Genomic DNA, 20,703 nt, shown 5'->3' with positions numbered 1-20,703 from the left:
GTCTTTGTGGCTTAACATATGGTTGATCCTTGAGAATGACCCATGTGGACTTGAATAGAATGTGTATAGATGAATAGATGAATGACTCTGAAAATGTCCAGTAGTTCTAGTTCATCTATCTCTTCATTTAGCTCCCTTTTGTCTTTATTGATTTTCTGCCTGGATGATCTGTCAAGTTGAGAGAGTGGGGTGTTGAAGTCCCCTACTATGATTGTGTTGCTGTTAATATATTGCTGTAGCTCTTTCAGTAGACGTTTGATGTATTTAGATGGCTTCTCATTGGGAGCATAGATGTTAATAATTGTTAAGTCCTCTTGATCGACTGATCCTCTGAGCATTAAGTACTGTCCATTCCTATCTTTTTTAATTTTGTCTATTTTAAAGTCTATCGTGTCAGATATGAGAATAGCTGTTCCCACCCTTTTTTGTGGGCCATTGGCCTGTATGACAGTTTTCCATCCTTTCACTTTGAGTCTGTGTTTGTCTTGTTGAGTTGGGTGGGTTTCCCGTAGACAGCATATTGTTGGGTTGTGTTTTCTGATGTATCTTCATACTCTGTGTCTTTTAATAGGTAAATTCAGGCCATTGACATTTACTGATATCAAAGATTGAAGATATTTTAACGTCATTCTTGTAGAGTTTTAGAGTGTTCTGATATATGGCCTATTTATGGTGGTCTGACTGTTTATAGGAGACCTTTCAGAACTTCTTTCAGGGCAGGCTTGGTGATAGTTGATTCCTTCAACTGTTGCTTGGCTGAGAAGGTTTGTATGCCTCCATCTAGTCTGAATGACAGTCTAGCAGGATACAGTATTCTTGGTTGAAAGCCTTTTTCATTGAGTACTAGATAGATATCTTGCCATTCTCTTCTGGCCTGTAGTGTTTGTGTGGAGAAGTCTGTTGTTAATCTTCTGGGTTTTCCTCTGTAGTTGACTCTGTTTTTCTCTTGCAGCCTTCAGGATCCTTTCTTTATCCTTCTTCCTTTCCATTCTAAATATGATGTGTCTTGGTGTCTTTAAGTCTGGGTTAATTCTGTTTGGGATCCTCTGGGCTTCTTGAACCTTTATGTCTTTTATGTTGTCTAGACTAGAGAAGTTTTCAGCTACTATTTCCTGAAGAATGATTTCTTCCTCTCCTTCTCTTTCTTCCTCTGGTAAGCCAATAATGTGTATATTGTTTCTTTTAAAGTCATCCCATAGGTCTCTGTTATTGTTTTCAGTATCTCTTAATCTCTTTTTGAGATTTCTTACTTCTTTTTTAATTTTCTCTAATTCGTCCTCGATCTTGATAATTCTGTCTTCAGCCTCATTTATTTTATTCTCTCTCCTCTCTACATCTGTTTTGTTACCCTGTTCTGATAATTTTTTAGCTTGTTCAGCTAGTTGTGTTCTTAGCTCAGCTATTTCAGCTTTCAGCTCTCTAATAACCTTGAGATAATTAATGTTTTCTTCCAGAGTCTCATTTGTTGTTTCTGCATTTCTGGTGACAATTCTTTCAAAACTCTTTATTCACTCCTGTGATTATTTCCTTAACTAGTGTTTGGATGTTGACCTCATTGTTTTGTGGTTCACCCTTTGGGGGGCTTTTAGCTGGACTCTTGTCTTGGTTCATTTCTCCAATATTTCATCTTGTTGGTTTAACCATTTTATATATTATGCTATGAGGTCCCTCTCTCAGGGCTTTTCAGATTAGTGATCACTCTTGCCTAGATTGACTTGTGTCTAAGTAAGGCAATTAAAATGTTCATAGTTGTGAAAGTTAACAGTTGTTTCAATAGTATTTTAATCCCTGATTCGGAGCTCAGTGGCTTAAAAGCCTCTTTGGGGCTTTTTCTTCCCTGTAGGCTATGGGAGCCTGAGGGCTTTTAAACTATAAGTAGGCTTCTTAGCTTAATCACTGACAGCTGACCAAGAGATAAAACGAGGTGTGGCAGAGATAATCCAGTGGTTATGCAAAGAGCCTTTCACAGCCCCACTGATATGCCACTGAGGTATAGGTCTTCTCCTGAGTTTCCCGGTTAGTTCTCTGTCCCCTGGTATAAGCACAGGGCCTCCCTGCCACTGCTCCAGATTCTGAGGGTAGTAGTAATGGAGACTCAGAGTTGCACTTGGTGAGTCCCAGGGTAGTTGTCTCCTCTCCTCAGCCGTCCCCTTGTTGGTGAAACAGACTGGAGATGGTACCTCAACTGATAAACTGCCTGACTGTTACCATTCACCCAATCTCTCCCTAGGCCCCTCTCTGTCCACCAGCCACACGTGTTTGCACTCACTGATGATCTGGTGGGTTACTGAAGTCATTCTAGTCCTGTCCTGTTTTGGTCCCAGGTGGTCTCCTTTGGTATTCCTAGATGAAGCAGGAGAGGAGAGGAGAGCAGAATCAATAATTTTTAATTCAAAAAAATTTCTGCTAGCTGCCAATGAAATGGCCCAGTGAGTAGAGTGTTGAACTTACATCTGTGAGGCTACAGGTTCAGTCCCCACATATTCCAGAGCAGGGCAGAGGAGTGCTCTAGTCTCTCTTTCTTATAAAATAAATAGATCTTTTAAAAACAAATCTGTGCTAGGATATTTATTGAGGTTGCACTAACTCTAGTTATATCAATATGTAGAAAACTGGCATCTTCAAAATATTGTATCTCAATTCTTGAACATACAAATTTTCTTATTTAAGTCTTCTTAAGTATCTCTCATCGATACCTTAAGTTTTCAATATATAACTTTATATACTCTGCTTTCTCTTCAGATCAATTAATCTTTCACCTTTTCATTGTGTAATATTTGCATGTCTGTCATTAAATTTGTTTTTCAGAAGTTGATTTTTGATGCTTCTGTGACTGTTTGCATAATTTCCAATGGTATGTTTTCTAGATAGTTAACATGTATTATAAAAACATCTAGAAACTTTGCTAAATTCACTTATTAATTCCAGTAGCTCGGTTGAAGATTCTTCTTAATTTTTGTATACCCATATATCTGTGAAAATAAATAAAAATATTATGCTAGCTATACCTTTTAATTTTATTGAGGTTTAATAGATGATTACAGTATAGTTGCTGACACATGTTGTAGGGTTGTTGTAGATAATCTTTACTGACCTGAAAAATTTCCACTATATTTCCAGTTTACTGAGCACTTTTAATTTTTTATGAACATCTGGTAAATTTTATCAAATGTCTTTGGGGTCTGTTGATTTGATTTTCTTTTTATTCTATCAATGTGTTGAAATATATTGACTTTCAAATGTTAAAGAAAATTTGAATTTCTAGAAGAAATCCAAATATATTATGAATCTTTTGCTTTTTAAAAGATTTTTTTGATATTTATTTATTCCCTTTTGTTGCCCTTGTTGTTTTATTGTTGTAGTTGTTATTGATGTCATTGTTGTTGGATAGGACAGAGAGAAATGGAGAGAGGAAGGGAAGATAGAGAGGGGGAGAGAAAGACAGATACCTGCAGACCTGCTTCACTGCTTGTGAAGTGACTCCCCTGCAGGTAGGGAGCCAGGGGCTTGAACCCGGATCCTTATGCCGGTCCTTGCACTTTGCACCACCTGTACTTAACCCGCTGTGCTACCACCTGACGCCTGTATTATGCATTTTGCCTGTTACTGAATTTGCTTGGCTAATAGTTGGTTGGACTCTACAACCAATGTGTTCAAGAAGGATAATGACCTAAAATTTTCTCATGATGTCATTGGGAGGACTGGTAATCAGGACCATGCCAGCCTTGATATTTTAATATAATAAATTTGGAAGTGTTCCCTTTGTTACTACTGCCAAAAATCTGTGTATTTATTTATTACTTCCTTAAATGATTGTTCAGTGACATCATCTAAGCCAAGAATTTTCTTTTTTTTTCCCCTTTGCCACTAGGGTTATCACTTGGGCTTGGTGCCTGCATAACTATACCACTCCTGGTGGCTTTTTTTTTTAAATAGAATGTAAGGAACAGAAAGGAAAGAGATGCAGAGAATAGGAGAGACACCTGCAGCATTGCTCCACTATTTATGAAGCTTCCTCCTACAAGCAGGAAACCCAGGTCCTTGTGCATTATTATGTGTGTTCCACCAAGAGTTTTCTTTATCAGGAAGCTTTTAATTATATTTTTAGTTAACCATTAGAAAAAGCACTCACTCTTAGTGAGTTGAATGTTAGAAGGATTTGTCCATGAATTTATGAACTTTGTTAAACTCAAACTTATTTGCATAAACTTGCTCATAATATTGCCTTTTTAATGTGTAATAGGACCTATGGTAAGGTCTCCTTTTTTCCTGATACCAATAAACTTCATTTTATCCTCTTGTTTTCTTTATTAGTTGTTAGTTCCTTAGACAAGCTATTAGTATTCACAGAAATAACTTTTTTGGCTTGTGGATATTTCTGCTGTGTGCCAGCCAAATATTTCATTGGTCCCTTGTGCAATTTCTTTTATTCTCTCTCTTTTCTTTGGGTTTGGTATGCTATCATTTTTTCTTTTTTATTATCTTTACTTATTAACTGGTTATTAATATAGAGACAGCTATAAATTGAGTGGGAAAGGGGTGATAGAAAGGGAGGGAGAGGGACAGAGAGAGGCCTGCAGCACTTCTTCACCACTTGCAGAGCTTTTCCCCTGCAGGTGTGGACCGGGGGCTTAAACCTTGTACACTGTAACATGTACTCTCAGCCAGCTGTGCCACCACCCATCCCCTATTCTATCATTTTTCTAACTTGGATAATTGATGTTCAACCTCCCTTCTTTTCTAAAGAATTCAGGCCTAGACCTCATAAACCTAATACTGGTTTGGATACAACAAATGACACTTAATGCTTTAACAACTGGAAGAAAGGCTAAGCTCATTAGATAAAGAAGGGACTAAAAAAGCAGGGTAAGGTCAAGAGACTGACAAACTTAAAGATGGCTTTTCTGGTCAATAACAGACCACCACTAGGAGTCTTAGTCATAGATATGATGGGCCTAGACCTCTAATAGATCCCTCTCTCCACCATCACTGGTCCCTTCTACCAGGAATATCATAATAAGCCCTCTTGTGGGATTCCAGGGCCTGGCCTTCACTAAAAAGTAGCATTGGTAGGGACTGCCCCACTCTCCAAAGGGAGGTTGGGTCATTTCACTCTGCCACTTGAGGAAGACTGGTTCTGAAATGAGTGCAGCCTAGAATGTTCCTAGCTGTGACCACAAACTGTGAGCGCAGACTGACAGGGACTCAGAAGTTATGTAGTCTCCTGTGCTAAATATGAATAAATATGGTTCAGATTGATGAGGTAAACTGTCAGGTGTATTTATATATTTTCTTCAAGTTTGAGAGATACTCTCTACCCTAATCCAATTTACCAGCCCTGTTCTCAACTCTCTAACACAATCTTCCCAGACAATATTTTTAGTATTAAAATATGTTAGCCATCAAGCTCAAGCAAAAATTACTAAAGTCATGGGTCCCTAAGAACATACCTAAAAGAGACTACTAGCTTCTTTCCACCCTGAAATTCCTACTCTCCTCTGCTTTATTCCTCTTTTTTGCTTCCTATTTATTATACATTTTTCCATGCTTTATATCTTACTGCCTTTCATCCACCAAGTTGCAGACACTACTATGACTCCATCCTGATGTCTGTGGGCAGAAGACCTCGCCAATGTGCCCTAGGACCTCACCTCTCAAGAGCCCTACCCCACTTGGGAAAGATAAAAATAGGCTAAGGGTATGAATTGACCTGACAACACCCATGTTCAGTGAAGAAGCAGTTACAAAAGCCAGAACTTCCACCCTGTACACCTCATAAAGAATTTCAGTCTATACTTCCAGAGAAGGAGAAATGTTAGGAGAAGATGACCAGATGGCTCTGAACTCCATTCCATCAGAACCCGAAGAGAAAAAAAGGAAGTACATTTAGAGATAGTAATAGGTGTAGGTGTGACTTAGAAAGGAAGAGAAGATAGGATCATAGGAAAAAATAGGCCAATCTCTCTCTCTCTTCATATATATATATATATATATATATATATATATCCCTTGACTTAATTGTACAATTCCATATATATATATGAAATTCATGTATATATATATGTATATATATACATATACATATATATATATATATATATATATGTAGAGAGAGAGAGAGAGAGAGAGAGAGAGAGAGAGAAATAATAGTAAACTCATATATGTGACCTTGGGAGAACTACTGCAGTTTTCAATGGAGGAATGGGACAAGAACTCTGGTAGTGGGAATGGTATAGAATTATACCCCCACTATCTTATAATTTCATAGATCAATATTAAATCATTAATATAATTTTTAAAAAGAATTCAGGCCTATTAATTTCTCTTAAAGCACAGCTTGCTTATGCATTAAACTTGCAACATTGTTCATTTCATAATATTTATAATCTCTGTTTCTCTTGTTTTGCTGTTAAATGAATGCAATATGATGTCTTCCTGCTTTAATCATAATAAAATATTTCTTATCATTTCTACAGCTGCTTCCTTCCTTAAAACTCACTTTATTAGGCTTCTGTTTTGCTTTTTTTTGGAGGTGGGGTGGGTGATATTTCTCTTGTTTTATGTATTTGTTTTATTTTGCTTTGTTTGTTTTGCCTTTGGAGTCTCATGCATAAATAATTCCACAGCTCCTAGTGGACATTTTTTTTTCATTTTAATTTCAGATAGAAAAAAGGCAGAGAGGGAGAAGCAGAACTAGAAGGAGAGACACCACAGCACCATTCCACCATTCATGGAGTTCTCCTAGGTTATGGTGGTGCTCAGGGCTCAAACCCAAATCTTCATGCATGGTAGTGTGTTCTACTGGGTGAGCTATCTCTCAACGCTAGGAGCTTAGTTTTTAAAGAGATACATTTTATTTTTGTAAACAATTTCACAATCTTAGCCTTTTATTTGAAAGTAGTGCCCATGGTACATCCCGTGAGTACCCATTCATTGGGGAAACTGACGATCCTTCCTAGCCGACTGAATCCACATGGATCCCAGTCACTTTCAAAGCCACTAACTGGCTACCGAAGAAGGGCAAACGCTAGAAGAAGATTTGAAAGAAGCCCAATAGCAGAGAGTAGAATGGTGGTTACCAGATGCTGGGGTGGGGGTGAGGGTATGACAAAAGAAAGACTTTCGATGAGAGTGTAAAATTCCTATTATGGACAAGTAAGTTCTGGATACCTATGTACAATATAGAGATTATAATAAAAAGTAATGTATTGGATAATTAAATTTTCTGAGAGATTAAATCTCAAATGGAAGTTGATTAATATGTCAGCTCATGTAAATATATATATCAAAACAGAACAGAACATAAACTATCTGATAAACAGTATTTGTCCCCAAAAAGAATTCACTCAACTGTCTTCAAGTTTCATAGTTTTATTCAAAATTCAGTTGAAGAGAGAGGCAGGCTGGGAGTATGGATCGACCAGTCAATGCCCATGTTCAGCAGGAAAGCAATTACAGAAGCCAGACCTTCCACCTGCTGCATCCCACAATGACCTTGGGTCCATACTCCCAGAGGGTTAAAGAATAGCAAAGCTATCAGGGGAGGGGATGGGATACAGAGGTCTGGTGCTGGGAACTATGTGGAGTTGTACCCCTCTTATCCTATGGTTTTGTGAATGTCTCCTTTTTAAAATAAATTAATTAAATAAAAACTAATAAAATAAACTTTTCTTGGTACAAAAAAAAGTCAGTTGAAAGTCTTCTTTCAACTTAGAAAGGTCTTTTTTTTTCTATTTGAGGCTTAAATTGAAACCTTAAGCTTTAAGATTTCTTTGCTTTCAGCTCTCAAAAGTTAAAGCTATATCAATGTGTTATTCTATTTATATTTGCCTTGCTTCACTTATATATTTCATCCACTATTTCAACAAATACTGAAATTCATTATCACTATCCCTTTTTTCTTTACTTTTTAATTTTTTTTTAAAAAATTATTATCTTTATTTATTTATTAGATAGAGATTTAGTTAGAAATGGAGAAGGGGGGGGGAGTCAGGCTGTAGCGCAGCGGGTTAAGCGCAGCTGGCACTAAGCTCAAGGACCGGCGTCAGGATCCCGGTTCGAGCCCCCGGTTCCCCACCTGCAGGCAGGTCCCTTCACAGGTGGTGAAGCAGGTCTGCAGGTGTCTGTCTTTCTCTCCCCCTCTCTGTCTTCCCCTCCTCTCTCCATTTCTCTCTGTCCTTTCCAACAACAACGACATCAATAATAACTACAACAATAAAACAACAAGGGCAACAAAAGGGAATAAATAAATAGAATAAAATAAAATATTTAAAAAATAAAGAAATGGAGAAAGGGGAGATAGAGAGGGAGAGAGACAGAGAGACACCTGCAGCCCTGCTTCACCACTTGCAAAGCTTTCGCCTTGCAGGTGGGGACCTGGGGCTCAAACCTAGATCCTTGAGCATTGTAGCATGTGCACTCAACCAGATGTGCCACTATCTGGCCCCTTATTTTCTCTTCCTTCCTTCCTTCCTTCCTTCCTTCCTTCCTTTCTTTCTTTCTTTCTTTCTTTCTTTCTTTCTTTTTTAATCTGAGTTTCTATCTTTATTCACCTGGATCACTTCAGTGGTCTGCTAACTGTAGAGCTCTTTACCTTGATGGTGAATAGATTTTTTAAAACATGGAGCCAGAAGGATATATATATTTTTTTATTAATTTGTATTTGATAGAGAAATAAGAAGGAAGAAAGACTGAGAGGCAGAGGGAGATGGAGAAACACCTGCATCACTGCTTTACTACTACCTCCTACAGGTGGCTGTTAGAGGTAGTAGTTTTTAAAGTTCTTTTTATGCAATAGTTTTAGAAGCTCTTTTTAAATTTAGTTTCTTATAGTGTGAGATGGAAAATCCCTTGCCCTTTCCCCCTGACCATAGGACTTAATCAGTAAACCACAAGCTGTTTACCAAGACCCTGCATGCAGGCGAGGTTTATCAGGACCTTTGCACAGGAAACTGTTTACCAGAAGGTTACAGCCGATGACAGGGGGTAACAGGGGGATGTAGTGACCATACCCTGGCTAAGTTTTATTGGTTGTGTGAGCTCGCAATGTTTAAAATTAGCCCGCGTTTTGCTTTGAATGGACCCCGCTTTCTGCCTGGTTTGAAATTATTGGATTCCGCGTTTTCTATAGCATATTATTGGATATAGGTTGATAAGGTGATGTGTTCCCCCCTCCCTGAGTGTATTCTGAAATCCTATAAATTGTGTGGTTTGAGCCTTGTTCAGGGTCAAGCCTGGTGGACTGCTGTCAGTCACCTCTCGACCCGGATTCGAATTCGTGAATAAACATCTTTGCTTTCTTGCAGTGGACGGTGGTTTGATTTTTGCTTGCTAACAGTGGCGACCAGGGTCTTTGCACGTGGTAACTTGTTGCTTAACCAGGTGCACCACCACCTGGCCCCAGAAGGATACTTTTAAAATATAGGCTAGAAATCAGAACTCTCCTGGACTCTCCTTTCCACCCAGAGTAAAAGTCCTTAGAGCATGCATTATTAAAGGGAGCTGTCCCTAGAGCTTCTATCCTCATATGTGTTTGGAGAAGAGGAATTTGCAAAAATATTAAAAGAATAAGGACTGAGTGGTGGTGCACCTGGTAAAGCACACCTATTACCATGCATGAGGATCTGGGTTCTCACCCCCTGTCCCCACCTACTGTGGGGAAGCTTCATAAGAAGCAAAGCAGAGCTGCAGGTGTCTTTTTTCCTCTCTCCCTCTTCCCCCTCCATTTTCTCTCTGTTTCTTTTATTTCCATAAAGAAAAAGAAATGCAGAAAGAAAGAAAGAAAGAGAAAGAAAGAAAGGGCAAGGTACTAGGAGCAGTGGAGTCCTTGTGCCACAATAACCTTAACAGCAAAAACAACAACAGCAACAACAAGAAAAAATCAGAGTTCATGCAGAAATAGGATGGTAAAGGGTAGACCTTTCTAAGATTTTCAGAATCATCTTCCCAAGATGTCACACATTGACATATGGATTATTTCAAACTGAGGCCAATTAAGATTCAAAAAACTCAAAGGAAAATTTTACTATTACTTTAATTAACACACACACACGGCTCTATTTTTGTAGAAGCAGTTTTAAAACCTGCATCCATTTATATGATACAACTTTGGCCTTTTCGCCTTCAAATCTTTCTGATACTAACTTGATTTCAGGCAGCCTAAGAAGAAACTATAGGGTAGGAGTAAATTTCCTTTCTCTTTCCTGCAGTGACAGTAATTGTAATCATGCCAGACTGATGGTGTAACTTCTCTATTTGTAATTCTTCACTGACTTCCTGGTTCCTTCAGTAGTGAATCCAGATTCATGAGCTTGGTCTAGTCTAAATCTCCTTCACATATCACAAGTGTCTCACCAACTCCACTCATCCTTGAACTCCTTCTATCCCCACCCCTACCCCCAGTCTCTGCATTCTTTCTTCTTCTCTCATTAATGGGATTAAGAGCTGGGAAGAGTATGATCTACCTATGGCAGACTGGAGCCTGCCCCACCCACATATCCACATACATCTCCCCTGCTCTCACGTGCAAGACCAGGAGCAGGTTAAACAACTACCCAGCCTTGGAGCAGTCTTGGCATTAGAAAGGCAGGTGGTCCAATGTTTAACTAGATGCTTCAGAGCCTGTTGCCAGCTCAAGAACTCATTTTAGCCAGGTTCTCCCAGAGCTGAGAACTGGGGCTTTCCCAAGAAGCTAGAGTTGGTGGGAGAAAGAAGGGGGAAAGACTGCCAAGCTAGAGGAGTTATGCTATTAGGAAAAGTTACCGAGGCCAGGATTGCTGTGTAGCTTTATACTCATTGTGCACAGAGAAGGCTTGTCAGTGTGTTCTTTCCTGATAGCACTGGGCAAGAGTGTGGACTCTTCAGATTCCAGAACCTCTTAACTGGGGGTATCCTAGCTTGGGGAAAAAGTAGGGATGGATACCCCTAGCTGGGGGGAAAGACACTCTCCTCTGCAAAAGGCAGAAGTAAGGGCTGGGTAAATCTTTAGCTAGCTAACTCTGGGCAGGCCCTAGCCTTTCCGGATGGATGACTGCCTGTGAAGGGGGGGGTCTGGGTGGGGCTTGGGAGTGGGTATAAAGTGTATATAGCCAGTCCTAGTTTGTGGAGAAGGGAGGGGACTTGGGGAAGGAAGAGAACGAGGTTTGGGAGGAGCTAGCTTCGTGTGCAAAGCCTAACATGGAGGAACGCGGGTCCCCTGACGGGTAAGCAGAGATTCTGGGAGGTTCCAGGAGCCGATGGGCCCAGGGAAGGTAACTGACTGGTCCTGCTGCCACAGGGACCCTGAGCTGAACCTGGACCAGGGGCCGGAAGGATTGGAAACGCCCATTCAGGTGGTGCTCAGGTCAGTTTAAGTGTGCCTGAAGGCGCCCAAATGAGGGAGGGACTGAGGGATAGTTGGATACAGATGGTCCATCAACCCTCCTGTTGAATGCCAGGGTGCGCCCTATGAGCACCGCCGAGCTACGCCGAGGGGAACAAAGCGCGCTGCGCTGCTCGGGAACCCGCACTTTGCACGTGAGGACCCCTTCCCACCCATCCGCTACACCCACCCAAAAGAAACCTAGCCTGAGAGCACCAGACCTGAACCCCCACAAGAGTTACCCTAGAGGGACCTGAAGGTGCCACCCCAGAGGCCCCTCCATCAGAGGCCCCGCCCTCTGCAGGATGCCCCCCGGGTAGCGCTTCCCCGGAGACCCGCCCCTTCTCCGCCCCTCCCCCAGGTGAGACCCCCAGGTGGGGCCCAGGACGTGGTCTTCCGCTTTTCTGCTGTGCTGGACGCCAGCCGCACACAAGAGGACGTGTTCCAGGCCTGCGGTGTGCGGCGCCTGGGAGAGCTAGCCCTGCGAGGGTGAGTACGGCCGGCCGCAGATCCCCTCTGCACCCCACTCCCCACCCCCAGCTGCTGGACCATCGCCAGCCTGGCTCTCTGCCAGGGGCCAGTCACACCAACCCTGCTGCCCACAGCTTCTCCTGCACGGTCTTCACCTTTGGCCAGACAGGCTCGGGGAAGACCTACACCCTGACTGGACCTCGCCCGCAGGTGGGCTCATTGTTGATGGGGACCCCGAGGGCTGGGGGTGGGGGTAAGGGGCGGCTGGAAGCCTTGGGGAGCCCAGGCAGCTCAGACTCCCAGAAGGAAGAAGCTTGGACAGTGCAGATTAGCTTCATTTATTCGCAGTGAAACCAAAGACCAGAAAGATAAAGGGACTCGCCCAGGATGCGGGTCAGATTATTTCCCCTTTACTTACCAGCTCTAGGTTTCTTCATCTGTCAAATGGAGGTGTTAGTACTGACTGTGAAGATTAAGTGAGATGTAGGGGGGCTGGGCACAGCTCCTGGTGCATTGTAAAGCTTTATAGGGGCAGAGTTATTATTATGGTGGTAGTAGTAATGGTGGTGGTGAGGGTGGCCTAGCCCCAAACTCAGCTGTTTCTGCCTTCAGGGTGAGGGAGTGCCTGTTCCCCCTAGCCTGGCTGGCATCATGCAGAGGACCTTCACCTGGCTGCTAGAGCAGGTCCAGCACCTTGGCACCCCCACCACTCTTCATGCTTCCTACCTGGAGATCTACAATGAGAAGGTAGGGCCTGAGATGGACAAACAGTTTACAAAGAGAACTCTTTTTTTCCAAGGAGTCCAGGCCAAGGGGAAGAAGAGGGGGTGGCACAGTGGAAGGTGACATGTTATCAGTAGGGTCAGGGAACATAGACTTAGAAAGTTCTTCCCTTTTCCTCTATTCTCATCTCCCAGGTTCGAGACTTGCTAAGCTCAGGCTCTCCCCGGCCCCTCCCTGTTCGCTGGAACAAGACCAGGGGCTTCTATGTGGAGCAGCTGCGGGTAGTGGAATTTGGGAGTCTAGGGGCTCTGATGGAACTTCTGCAAATGGGTGAGTGCTCCTCAGAGGAGCTTCCAAAAGGTAGTGGGGACATCATTCCTCAGGGTTCTAAGGGTCCCTGGCTGGAGCTGTGGCTTCAGACATGATTCAGATATGAGGCTTCCCATCTTCTCTCACTGCCTGTTTCTCTCTCCCCCTCTACACAGCAACAGTGGAGCTGTTCCAAAAGGTGTCCTTCTGCTGAATCCCACTCAGCTTCCTTTCACTTCTTGGAGCTAGAACCAGACCCAACAGCTCATCATCCCTGAACCAGCACCCACTTTTGGCCACTGTGCCTTTGCATAGGCCAGACCCTCTGCTTGGGTGCCTTTACTGCATTTTTCTTACTCTGGATCTCCCTATCTTGAAAACAAAGTGAAATATCACATATATTATATGAAGTCCTAGTTCCAAAGTTTAAAACAGAATAAGAGTGACCAGCTGTTCTTCCAGTGAGGTCTGGCTCCCGAAGTTTTTTCTCTCTAGGTCTCAGTCGTCGAAGGAGCTCAGCTCACACTCTGAACCAGACCTCTAGCCGTAGCCATGCCCTGCTTACACTCTACATCAACCACCACACTGTGAGTGTCCCAGCCTCAGGGAGGAGCTGTCCTGGGCCCTCCAGTGTGAGGCAGCCTCTGGATGCGTAACAACACAACTTGGGTGTGCAGCATAATTGCTAATGGAAGCCCTTGACCTTGATTTTGAGGGCTACAGCCCCTCCCAAGCTTCCATCAAGGCCTGATCACTCCCACTCCAGCAGATGTCTCATATGGACCCCAGAGTGCCCCCTGCTGGGGGGAAGCTGTGCTTTGTGGATCTGGCGGGCAGTGAGAAGGTGGCAGCCACTGGATCCCGAGGGGAGCTGATGCTTGAGGCTAACAGCATCAACCGCAGCCTGCTGGCCCTGGGTGAGACCTGGAGGCCACCTGTGTGATTCCTTGAGTCTATCCTCTGGGCGTGACTCTCTACAATGTGGTGACCAGAGGAGTTGCAGTGAGTAGAGGGCAATTAAAGAACCTCAGGCCTCAACTGAGTCAGAGTTGAGATTAGAGCTGACCTGTTAATGACAGGATTATAGTTGGATAAAGTAGGGTCAAGTTCATGATCAGAATTGGAGATGAACTGGAATATGATTCAGGATTTAGCCAGGATCCCAATGGACGCCGTGATTTGACCAGAGTTAAGATTTGATGTGGGGTTTTGCTTGGCCTTTGGTCAGAGCTTTGCGCTGACTCAAGCCTCTCAGAACATTATGGATTGTAAACTCTTTATTAAAAACATCTTAATTTGAGAGGTATATAGCCTTAAATGTAGCCTGTCCATTACACAGCTAGAAAGAGTGAGGCCCAATAAGGGCAAGACAATTATATTATCTTTTCATTGGGCCTTGTCCTGAAGTTGGGTCCATGGTCTCTTCTATGACACCAATAGGGGAGATGTTCAGAAAATAATTCTCTATTCAGTCCATTACCCAGACATTGCCTTACTCCTCCCTGGTGGGCACTGGGGACCAGGCATGGACAGGACCATCTCTGTCCACCATGGATCCCAGTCCACCTGAGTGATGGGATTATGTGCAAGGAAGGATTTGTGAGTCACACAAGCCTGGCTGGAAAGCCCAGTTCTTCAACTGAGTGGCCTTCAACTGTGATTGTGACCTTGCTGTGCCCTACTCTCCCCACCCAGGTCACTGTATCTCCCTGCTGCTGGACCCACATCGGAAACAGAGCCACATCCCCTTCCGGGACAGCAAGCTCACCAAGTTGCTGGCGGACTCACTGGGGGGGCGTGGGGTCACCCTCATGGTACCTGATGGGTGGGCAGGGAGGTATAAGCCCTGAGGGAGGGGTTCCTAGAAAGAACCACTCAGGGATGGTCTTTCCCAGGTGGCCTGCGTGTCCCCTTCAGTCCAGTGCCTTCCTGAGACCCTTAGCACCCTGCGTTATGCAAGCCGAGCTCAGCGGGTCACCACACGGCCACAGCCCCCCAAGGTGACTAGAGGGAGACAAAGACAGTATGGCACTGAATCAGAGTTGAGATTAGAGCTGACCTGTTAATGACAGGGTCATAGTTGGATAAAGTGGGGTCAAATTCATGGTTAGGGTTGAAGTTTGACTTGGAATATGATTCAGGATTTAGCCAGGATCCCAATGGATGCTGTGAGTTTTTAAATTAATTAATTAATTAATTTAAAAAAGGAGACATTAACAAAACCGTAGCATAGAAGGGGTACAACTCCACACAATTCCCACCACCAGATCTCCATATCCCATCCCCTCCCCTGATAGCTTTCCCATTCTCTATCCCTCTGGGAGTATGGACCCAGGGTCATTGTGGGTTGCAGAAGGTGGAAGGTCTGGCTTCTGTGATTGCTTCCCCACAGGATGCTGTGATTTGACTTAAGATTTGATGTGGGGTTTTGCTTGGCTTTAGGTCTGAATAGACCTGACTTTGGGCTAGACTTGGAGTGGGGTCCAGCTTAGAATGGGCCTTTCAGCTAGTAGCTAAGGCCATAGGATAGTGTGATACAGTCAGGACAAGGCTCCCTGTCCCAATGAGGTGCTGCTGTGCTGGGTATGGTCTTGCATTTGGACTAGAGTTTAGGCTCTCCCCTACTCCAGAAGTTCTTGTTCAGCATATAGTCTGCACAGCCTTTTGTGGCAGCTCTGAGCCTCTTTCTCTGCAGTCTCCCGCAATCAAGCCGACCCAGTGTTTGGAGACTGAGATACTGCAGCTCCAAGAGGAGAACCGGCGTCTGCGGTCTCAACTGGTACAAATAGACCCCAAGGGTATGAACTCTCTAGGATCTGGGCTATAGGGTATGGATAACATCTGGGGCTCCTGTGCATCCTGTTGCCTCCCTTTCCTGCAGCCTCAGGACTCAGCAGGGCCCGGGTGGCCTGGGTCCAGCGGAATCTTTATGGGATGCTGCAAGAGTTCATGCTGGAGAATGAGAGGCTCAGGTGGGGCCCTGGCTCATCTGGGAACACCCTGTACACCACACCCCTCACAGCTGGTCCACTTCTGTACTGCTTCCCAGTCCTTTGCTCCCTTTCTGTCCCCGTCTTCCCTTCAGGGCTCCTGCTATACATGTGATGAGGAGGGGCTGGCTGATAACCCCCATACCCTCACCCCAGTACCCACCTCCTATTACATTGCTGGGCTTGCTCTTCCCAGGAGAGAAAAGAGCCAGCTGCAGAGTAGCCAGGATGTGGCCCAGGGTGAGCAGCGCCTGCTGGCCCAGAAGGTCCAAGAGCTGGAGCGGTAAGCATGGCCACAGGCCTGAAACAGCTCCTGGGTGGATGTTGGTGGTGGTGGTGGGGGGCAGCTTCATGCAGTGGCTAAGACCATGGCCTCTGGGGTTAATAATTTCTAATTTTTTAAGTTATATTTATTTATTTTCCCTTTTTGTTGCCCTTGTTTTTTTATTGTTGTTGTAGTTATTGTTGTTGTTATTGATGTCATCGTTATTAGATAGGACAGAGAGAAATGGAGAGAGGAGAGGAAGACAGAGAGGGGGAGAGAAAGATAGACACCTGCAGACCTGCTTCACCGCCTGTGAAGCAACTCCCCTGCAGGTGGGAGCCAGGGGCTCGAACCGAGACCATTATGCTGGTCCTTGTGCTTTGCACCACATGCGCTTAACTCGCTGTGCTACCGCCCAGCTCCCCCATAATTTCTTTACCCAGTCATCTGTCCGTGGGCATTTAGGCTGTTTCCATATTTTTGGCTCTAATAGGGTGGTTTTAAAGAGTAGAACAAAGGTAGGAAGCATTGAGACCGGACACCAGTGAAGGTGTCCTCACTATTCAAAAGTAGATCACTCCTATGCAATATGATTTATGTTACTTGGTGGTGGGATTCTTGGAGTATTTTTTACCATTAATTTATATGGAAAAATTCTGACCATTGCAAGATACCTCAAATAATCTATGAATCATACCACATGGGAACATCCTCCTTTCAGATAGTGGGAGACACTTTTAGGTACAACTTGAAAGTTTACTTCAGAGGGGAACTTGGGGGCTAGTCCAGTGGTAGAGTTGAAAACTGTAGGTACAGATTCCATTATTCTTTCCAGGCGCCTCCTCAGCTCCTGCTCCCACCAGGCAGGCCCTGGCCCAGCCCTACCATGTCCCTGTGTGATGGTGCCACCTCCCCTCTGCCATGTAAGTCTCTGTCCCACCTGGGGTTGGGGATAGGGACATCATAGAGCCTATGATGTGTCATTTCCATCCACCATCCCAGGGACTTGCCCAGAACTTCACTGGGGCTTTGCATCTACATGATGACAAATCTCCCAGTGGATATTTGTTTTTTCCTTTTCAATCACAGATGGAAACAGAGATGGGGAGAGACAGAGCAGGCAAGAGTGAGAGGAGAGAGAGAGAAGTAGAGATCCCACAGCACTGTTCTACCATTTTCTCCCATGTAGTATCAGGGTCTTGAATCCAGGTCCTTACATATGGTGAAGTATACACTGTACTGGCTGAGCTATCTCCTGGATCCAACTGTCCTCTTATAGGCTCTGCCACCCCTCTGTTCCTGCCCCTGTTGCCACCTCTGCCCCCTGTGCCGTGCACCTCTGGGCCACTGGGCCTGCCTGTGGAGGGAGCGCCACCTGCCCCAGGTAAGAGAGGCCACCAAGAAGGGGGAGGATAGGCAGGAGACCTGAAGACCTTGATCTGGGGAGCTGGCAGTTCATGGGGCTCTGATGCTCCAGGGTCCCTGGCAGTATCATTTGGGATTCCCCACCGTCTTTAAGCAACGCTGTCTGCAATCCATTATCTTGCACAGCTGTTGCTTTATACAGCTACTTATGCATGTGTTTATATTCCCTTCTAGTAACCCCCCCCAACTTCCCAGTGTATGACAGCTTCAGTCTGGGCACTGAGACTTGAGACCTAGAGCAGACATCATTCCTGCTGTGGGAACTTTTGATTCTCCAGAGAGGATATGGAAGAAAGCACCTGAGTTCCTGCCTCTTGCTTCCAACTGATATTCTTGGTGCCCTGTGGGGTGGGCTTAGCAGAGATGGCAGTGTCAATTGGCACCTGGGAAGTGGGGTGCAAAGAGGGAGGGTTAAGGTCATAAGGCTCTGGTCTCTTCTGTAGGTGTGTGACCCTCAGGCCCCAGGTAGTGCACCACTGTCTGCCTGGCCCCGACCCTGGACACCACCATGCAGCCCTGGTTTGGCCAAGAGTCGAAGAGAGAGGTAGGCCCAGCCCTGGGCACCAGGTGGGGGAGAGGAGAAAGCTGGCAACTTGAAGGCTTATGTCCCATCATCCAGCTCCCCCAGGGGTCAGAGTCACAGTGACTGGACACAGACCAGGGTCCTGGCAGAAATGCTGAATGAAGAGGAGGTTGTACCCTCTGCACCTCCGCTGCCCTCAGGGGCCCCAAGCAAATCACCAGTGCCAGGAGGTAAAAGGACAGGGTGGGGGGGAGGACAGGAGTGGGGGGGAGGACAGGGTGGGGGGGTCCTCCTAGTGTTTGTTTTATTTTAGGCCAGTGCCCACCCTCTTCCTCCTCTGATATGAGCTCCATGCTGAACAGTGATTCCTGAGATCTTTCTAGTTCCTAGGCACTGCAGGCATCCCAGGTGTATTTGGGGCTGAGGGAACTGGTGAATAGGTGCCACCTGAGGCCTCCCCAGCAGTTGTTGGAAGTGTAGGTGGAGAGGAATCTATGGCATTGCGGACCTGGAGTCTCACTGGCTTTTTCTGCCTTTTAGGTGGGACTGCAGTTCCAAACCTGACCCGGAGACTAGAGGCCTTGAGAGACCAGATTGGGAGCTCCTTAAAACGTGGACGGAGCCAGCCAGCCCCCAGCCAGGATCTGCAGAGTCCCAGATGAATCCTCCCTCCCTACTGAGAGCACAGGGGAAACCATGCAGCCTTGGGTTGGGATCCAGCATCTCCAGCTGTTAGATGGGGTAGCAGTTGCTTCTCCTCCCTGTAACTGGGCTGAGGATGGGAGGGAGAGGGGGAAATCACTGGGGAGAACAAAGGCAGACCATGGGAAATGAGACTGGACTGAGGAACAACCAGGCAGGTGGTGAAATACAAGAATAAAGGGAGGTGTTGATTCCAAGTCTGCTTGGTCCTTACACTCTAAGCAGGCAATCTCTTCCTTGTGGGGAGAGGGACCTCAGAGAGGAGAGACTTTGCAGTAGTCTGAGGAGGTAGCAAGGATTCTTGGCAGAGGTGTGTGCTGTCTTATGATCAGGAACGTTCCACCTCCTTCTATTATACAAGCTTTAATTGAGCAATTATTATGTGCTGTGGGACAGGCAGAGGGGAAACCAAATGGTGTACATCTTCTTGAAGGAGATCAGTGTAGACTGATTTGACCTAGAGCTGGGGCAGGTGGAGCATGGAAGTGAGCAGGACCTCCCAAATTTGGGTCCTGGCATCATCACTTATCTGTGGGTGATCTTGAGCAAGTGACTTCATCCCTCTGGGCCTCATCTGCACAATGGACATAGATTGTATCCCCTCACTGGACAGTCATAGAATTAAAACCATTGATACATATAAAAAGGCACATTTTTTTAGTGCTCAAGATACTTAAAACAAAAGCAATCTTCAGTTAACATGATAATCTAAGGGAATTGACAATTTGAGTTAAAAATATACATCAAATATTTATCCCACTTTAGACCACTATTCTTCTACTTCTAGCGTTTGCCCTTCTTCCGTAGCCAGTCAACAGTGTCAGGTTGAAAGCTGTCAGGAGCTGCTTGTTGCTGGCTTTGAAAGTGACTGGGATCCATGTGGATTCAGTCGGCTAGGAAGGATTGTCAGTTTCCCCAATGAATGGGTACTCACGGGATGCACCACGAGAAGGTCGATCCAATGCATCCCAGCCACTATTAAAAAATATTGATGACTTAATCAAAGTTGACAAGATTATGTGGTTGCAGAAGAATAGTTCCACATAGCACCTACCACCAAACTTCTGTGTCCCTTGTAATGATAACCATAATATTTCTCACAAAATCTTAAGACAGCTTAGTATTTCTTTATTTGAAAATTCATGTGTTTCAGTTCTCTAGATTCCATATAGGTAAGAAACCACCTGGTAGTCTGTACAGCGTTAAGCACAGCATAATAATTCTTACCTCTGAGCCAGCAAGATAGCTCACCTAGATAGTGCACCTGCTTTGCTATATGCATAAGTTCAAGCCCCAGTGCATTGAAGAAAGTTTCGGTACTGTGGTGTCTTTTCCTCTCTCCCTCCATCTTTCTGTCTTACTGTTTCTTTTTATTGACAAAATAGTCAACCCAGAGCAGTGAAACTCTGGTGATGACAAAATAAGTTTTACTCTTGCAACTGGAAAAGTATCTCAGTGGATAGAACTGGGGACTTGCATGAATGAGGATCTGAGTTTGATTCTTGGTACCACATGTGCCAAGGAAGACTGGTACTCTCTCCTCTTTCTCCTTTTTTTCTCTTTCTCTTTCCCTTTTCTCTCTCCCCATCCCTTCTCCCCCCACCCAGAAATAAATAAGTAAAATAATAGATTCTTTGGAGAAGGAGAAGAGGAAGAAGGAGAAGGAGAAGGAGAAGGGGAGAAGGAGAAGAAGAAGAAAAGAAGAATCATCATCATCATTCTGGGTCAATGAAATAGTTCACCAGGGAAGGCACATGTGTGCCATGCTAGCAGCCTAGATTTTAGTCCCAAGTACACTATAGGGGGAGTGGTATAGCCCTGGGGGAAGCTTAAGTTCTGTGATGCCTGTTTGTCTCTGCATTTCTGTCTGAAAAAGTCAACTTGGAGCAGTGAAGCCCTGGTAAAAACAACATTATCCTCCACCTTATCATCATCA

General features: G+C 44.7%; 2 protein-coding genes across 5 annotated transcripts; both read left to right on the top strand.

Annotated features, from left to right (window-relative positions):
* Nucleotides 1-11,066: 11,066 nt before the first annotated feature.
* Nucleotides 11,067-15,689, top strand: LOC103116803 (kinesin-like protein KIF12). Of its 4 annotated transcripts, none has more exons than XM_060199995.1 (12): nucleotides 11,067-11,201; nucleotides 11,276-11,341; nucleotides 11,436-11,514; nucleotides 11,721-11,848; nucleotides 11,965-12,040; nucleotides 12,443-12,577; nucleotides 12,748-12,883; nucleotides 13,325-13,449; nucleotides 13,629-13,779; nucleotides 14,558-14,676; nucleotides 14,758-14,862; nucleotides 15,558-15,689. In XM_060199995.1, the coding sequence occupies exons 1-12, from the start codon at nucleotides 11,176-11,178 to the stop codon at nucleotides 15,687-15,689; spliced, it is 1,278 nt and encodes a 425-aa protein (XP_060055978.1). In that variant the 5' UTR covers nucleotides 11,067-11,175. The 4 variants fall into 4 exon arrangements, with proteins under 4 accessions (XP_060055978.1, XP_016045324.2, XP_016045323.2 ...); XM_016189838.2 differs by having other exon boundaries at nucleotides 11,068-11,201; nucleotides 13,358-13,449; nucleotides 13,632-13,779; XM_016189837.2 differs by having other exon boundaries at nucleotides 11,068-11,201; nucleotides 13,358-13,449.
* Nucleotides 15,690-15,700: 11 nt separating this feature from the next.
* On the top strand, nucleotides 15,701-19,541 carry LOC132540960 (kinesin-like protein KIF12; the record flags this gene model as incomplete). The annotated part of the gene is made up of 7 exons (XM_060200793.1): nucleotides 15,701-15,834; nucleotides 16,049-16,135; nucleotides 16,953-17,040; nucleotides 17,397-17,501; nucleotides 17,986-18,086; nucleotides 18,162-18,295; nucleotides 18,606-19,541. Coding segments are annotated over 7 exons (771 nt in total), but the record flags the coding sequence as incomplete, so codon positions are not given.
* Nucleotides 19,542-20,703: the final 1,162 nt, after the last annotated feature.

The sequence above is a fragment of the Erinaceus europaeus genome, chromosome 10, assembly GCF_950295315.1.
Source record: "Erinaceus europaeus chromosome 10, mEriEur2.1, whole genome shotgun sequence".
Taxonomy (NCBI): Eukaryota; Metazoa; Chordata; class Mammalia; order Eulipotyphla; family Erinaceidae; genus Erinaceus; species Erinaceus europaeus.
Note: the sequence above shows the minus strand (reverse complement) of the source record. Positions and strands in the feature narration are given on the sequence as shown.

Coding starts and splice junctions, on each gene's coding strand:
- LOC103116803 (XM_060199995.1), top strand. CDS start 11,176: ATGGAGGAACGCGGGTCCCCTGACGG. Junction 11,849..11,964: donor GGAGAGCTAGCCCTGCGAGG/GTGAGTACGGCC, acceptor TGCTGCCCACAG/CTTCTCCTGCACGGTCTTCA. Junction 13,780..14,557: donor CCGCAGCCTGCTGGCCCTGG/GTGAGACCTGGA, acceptor CTCCCCACCCAG/GTCACTGTATCTCCCTGCTG.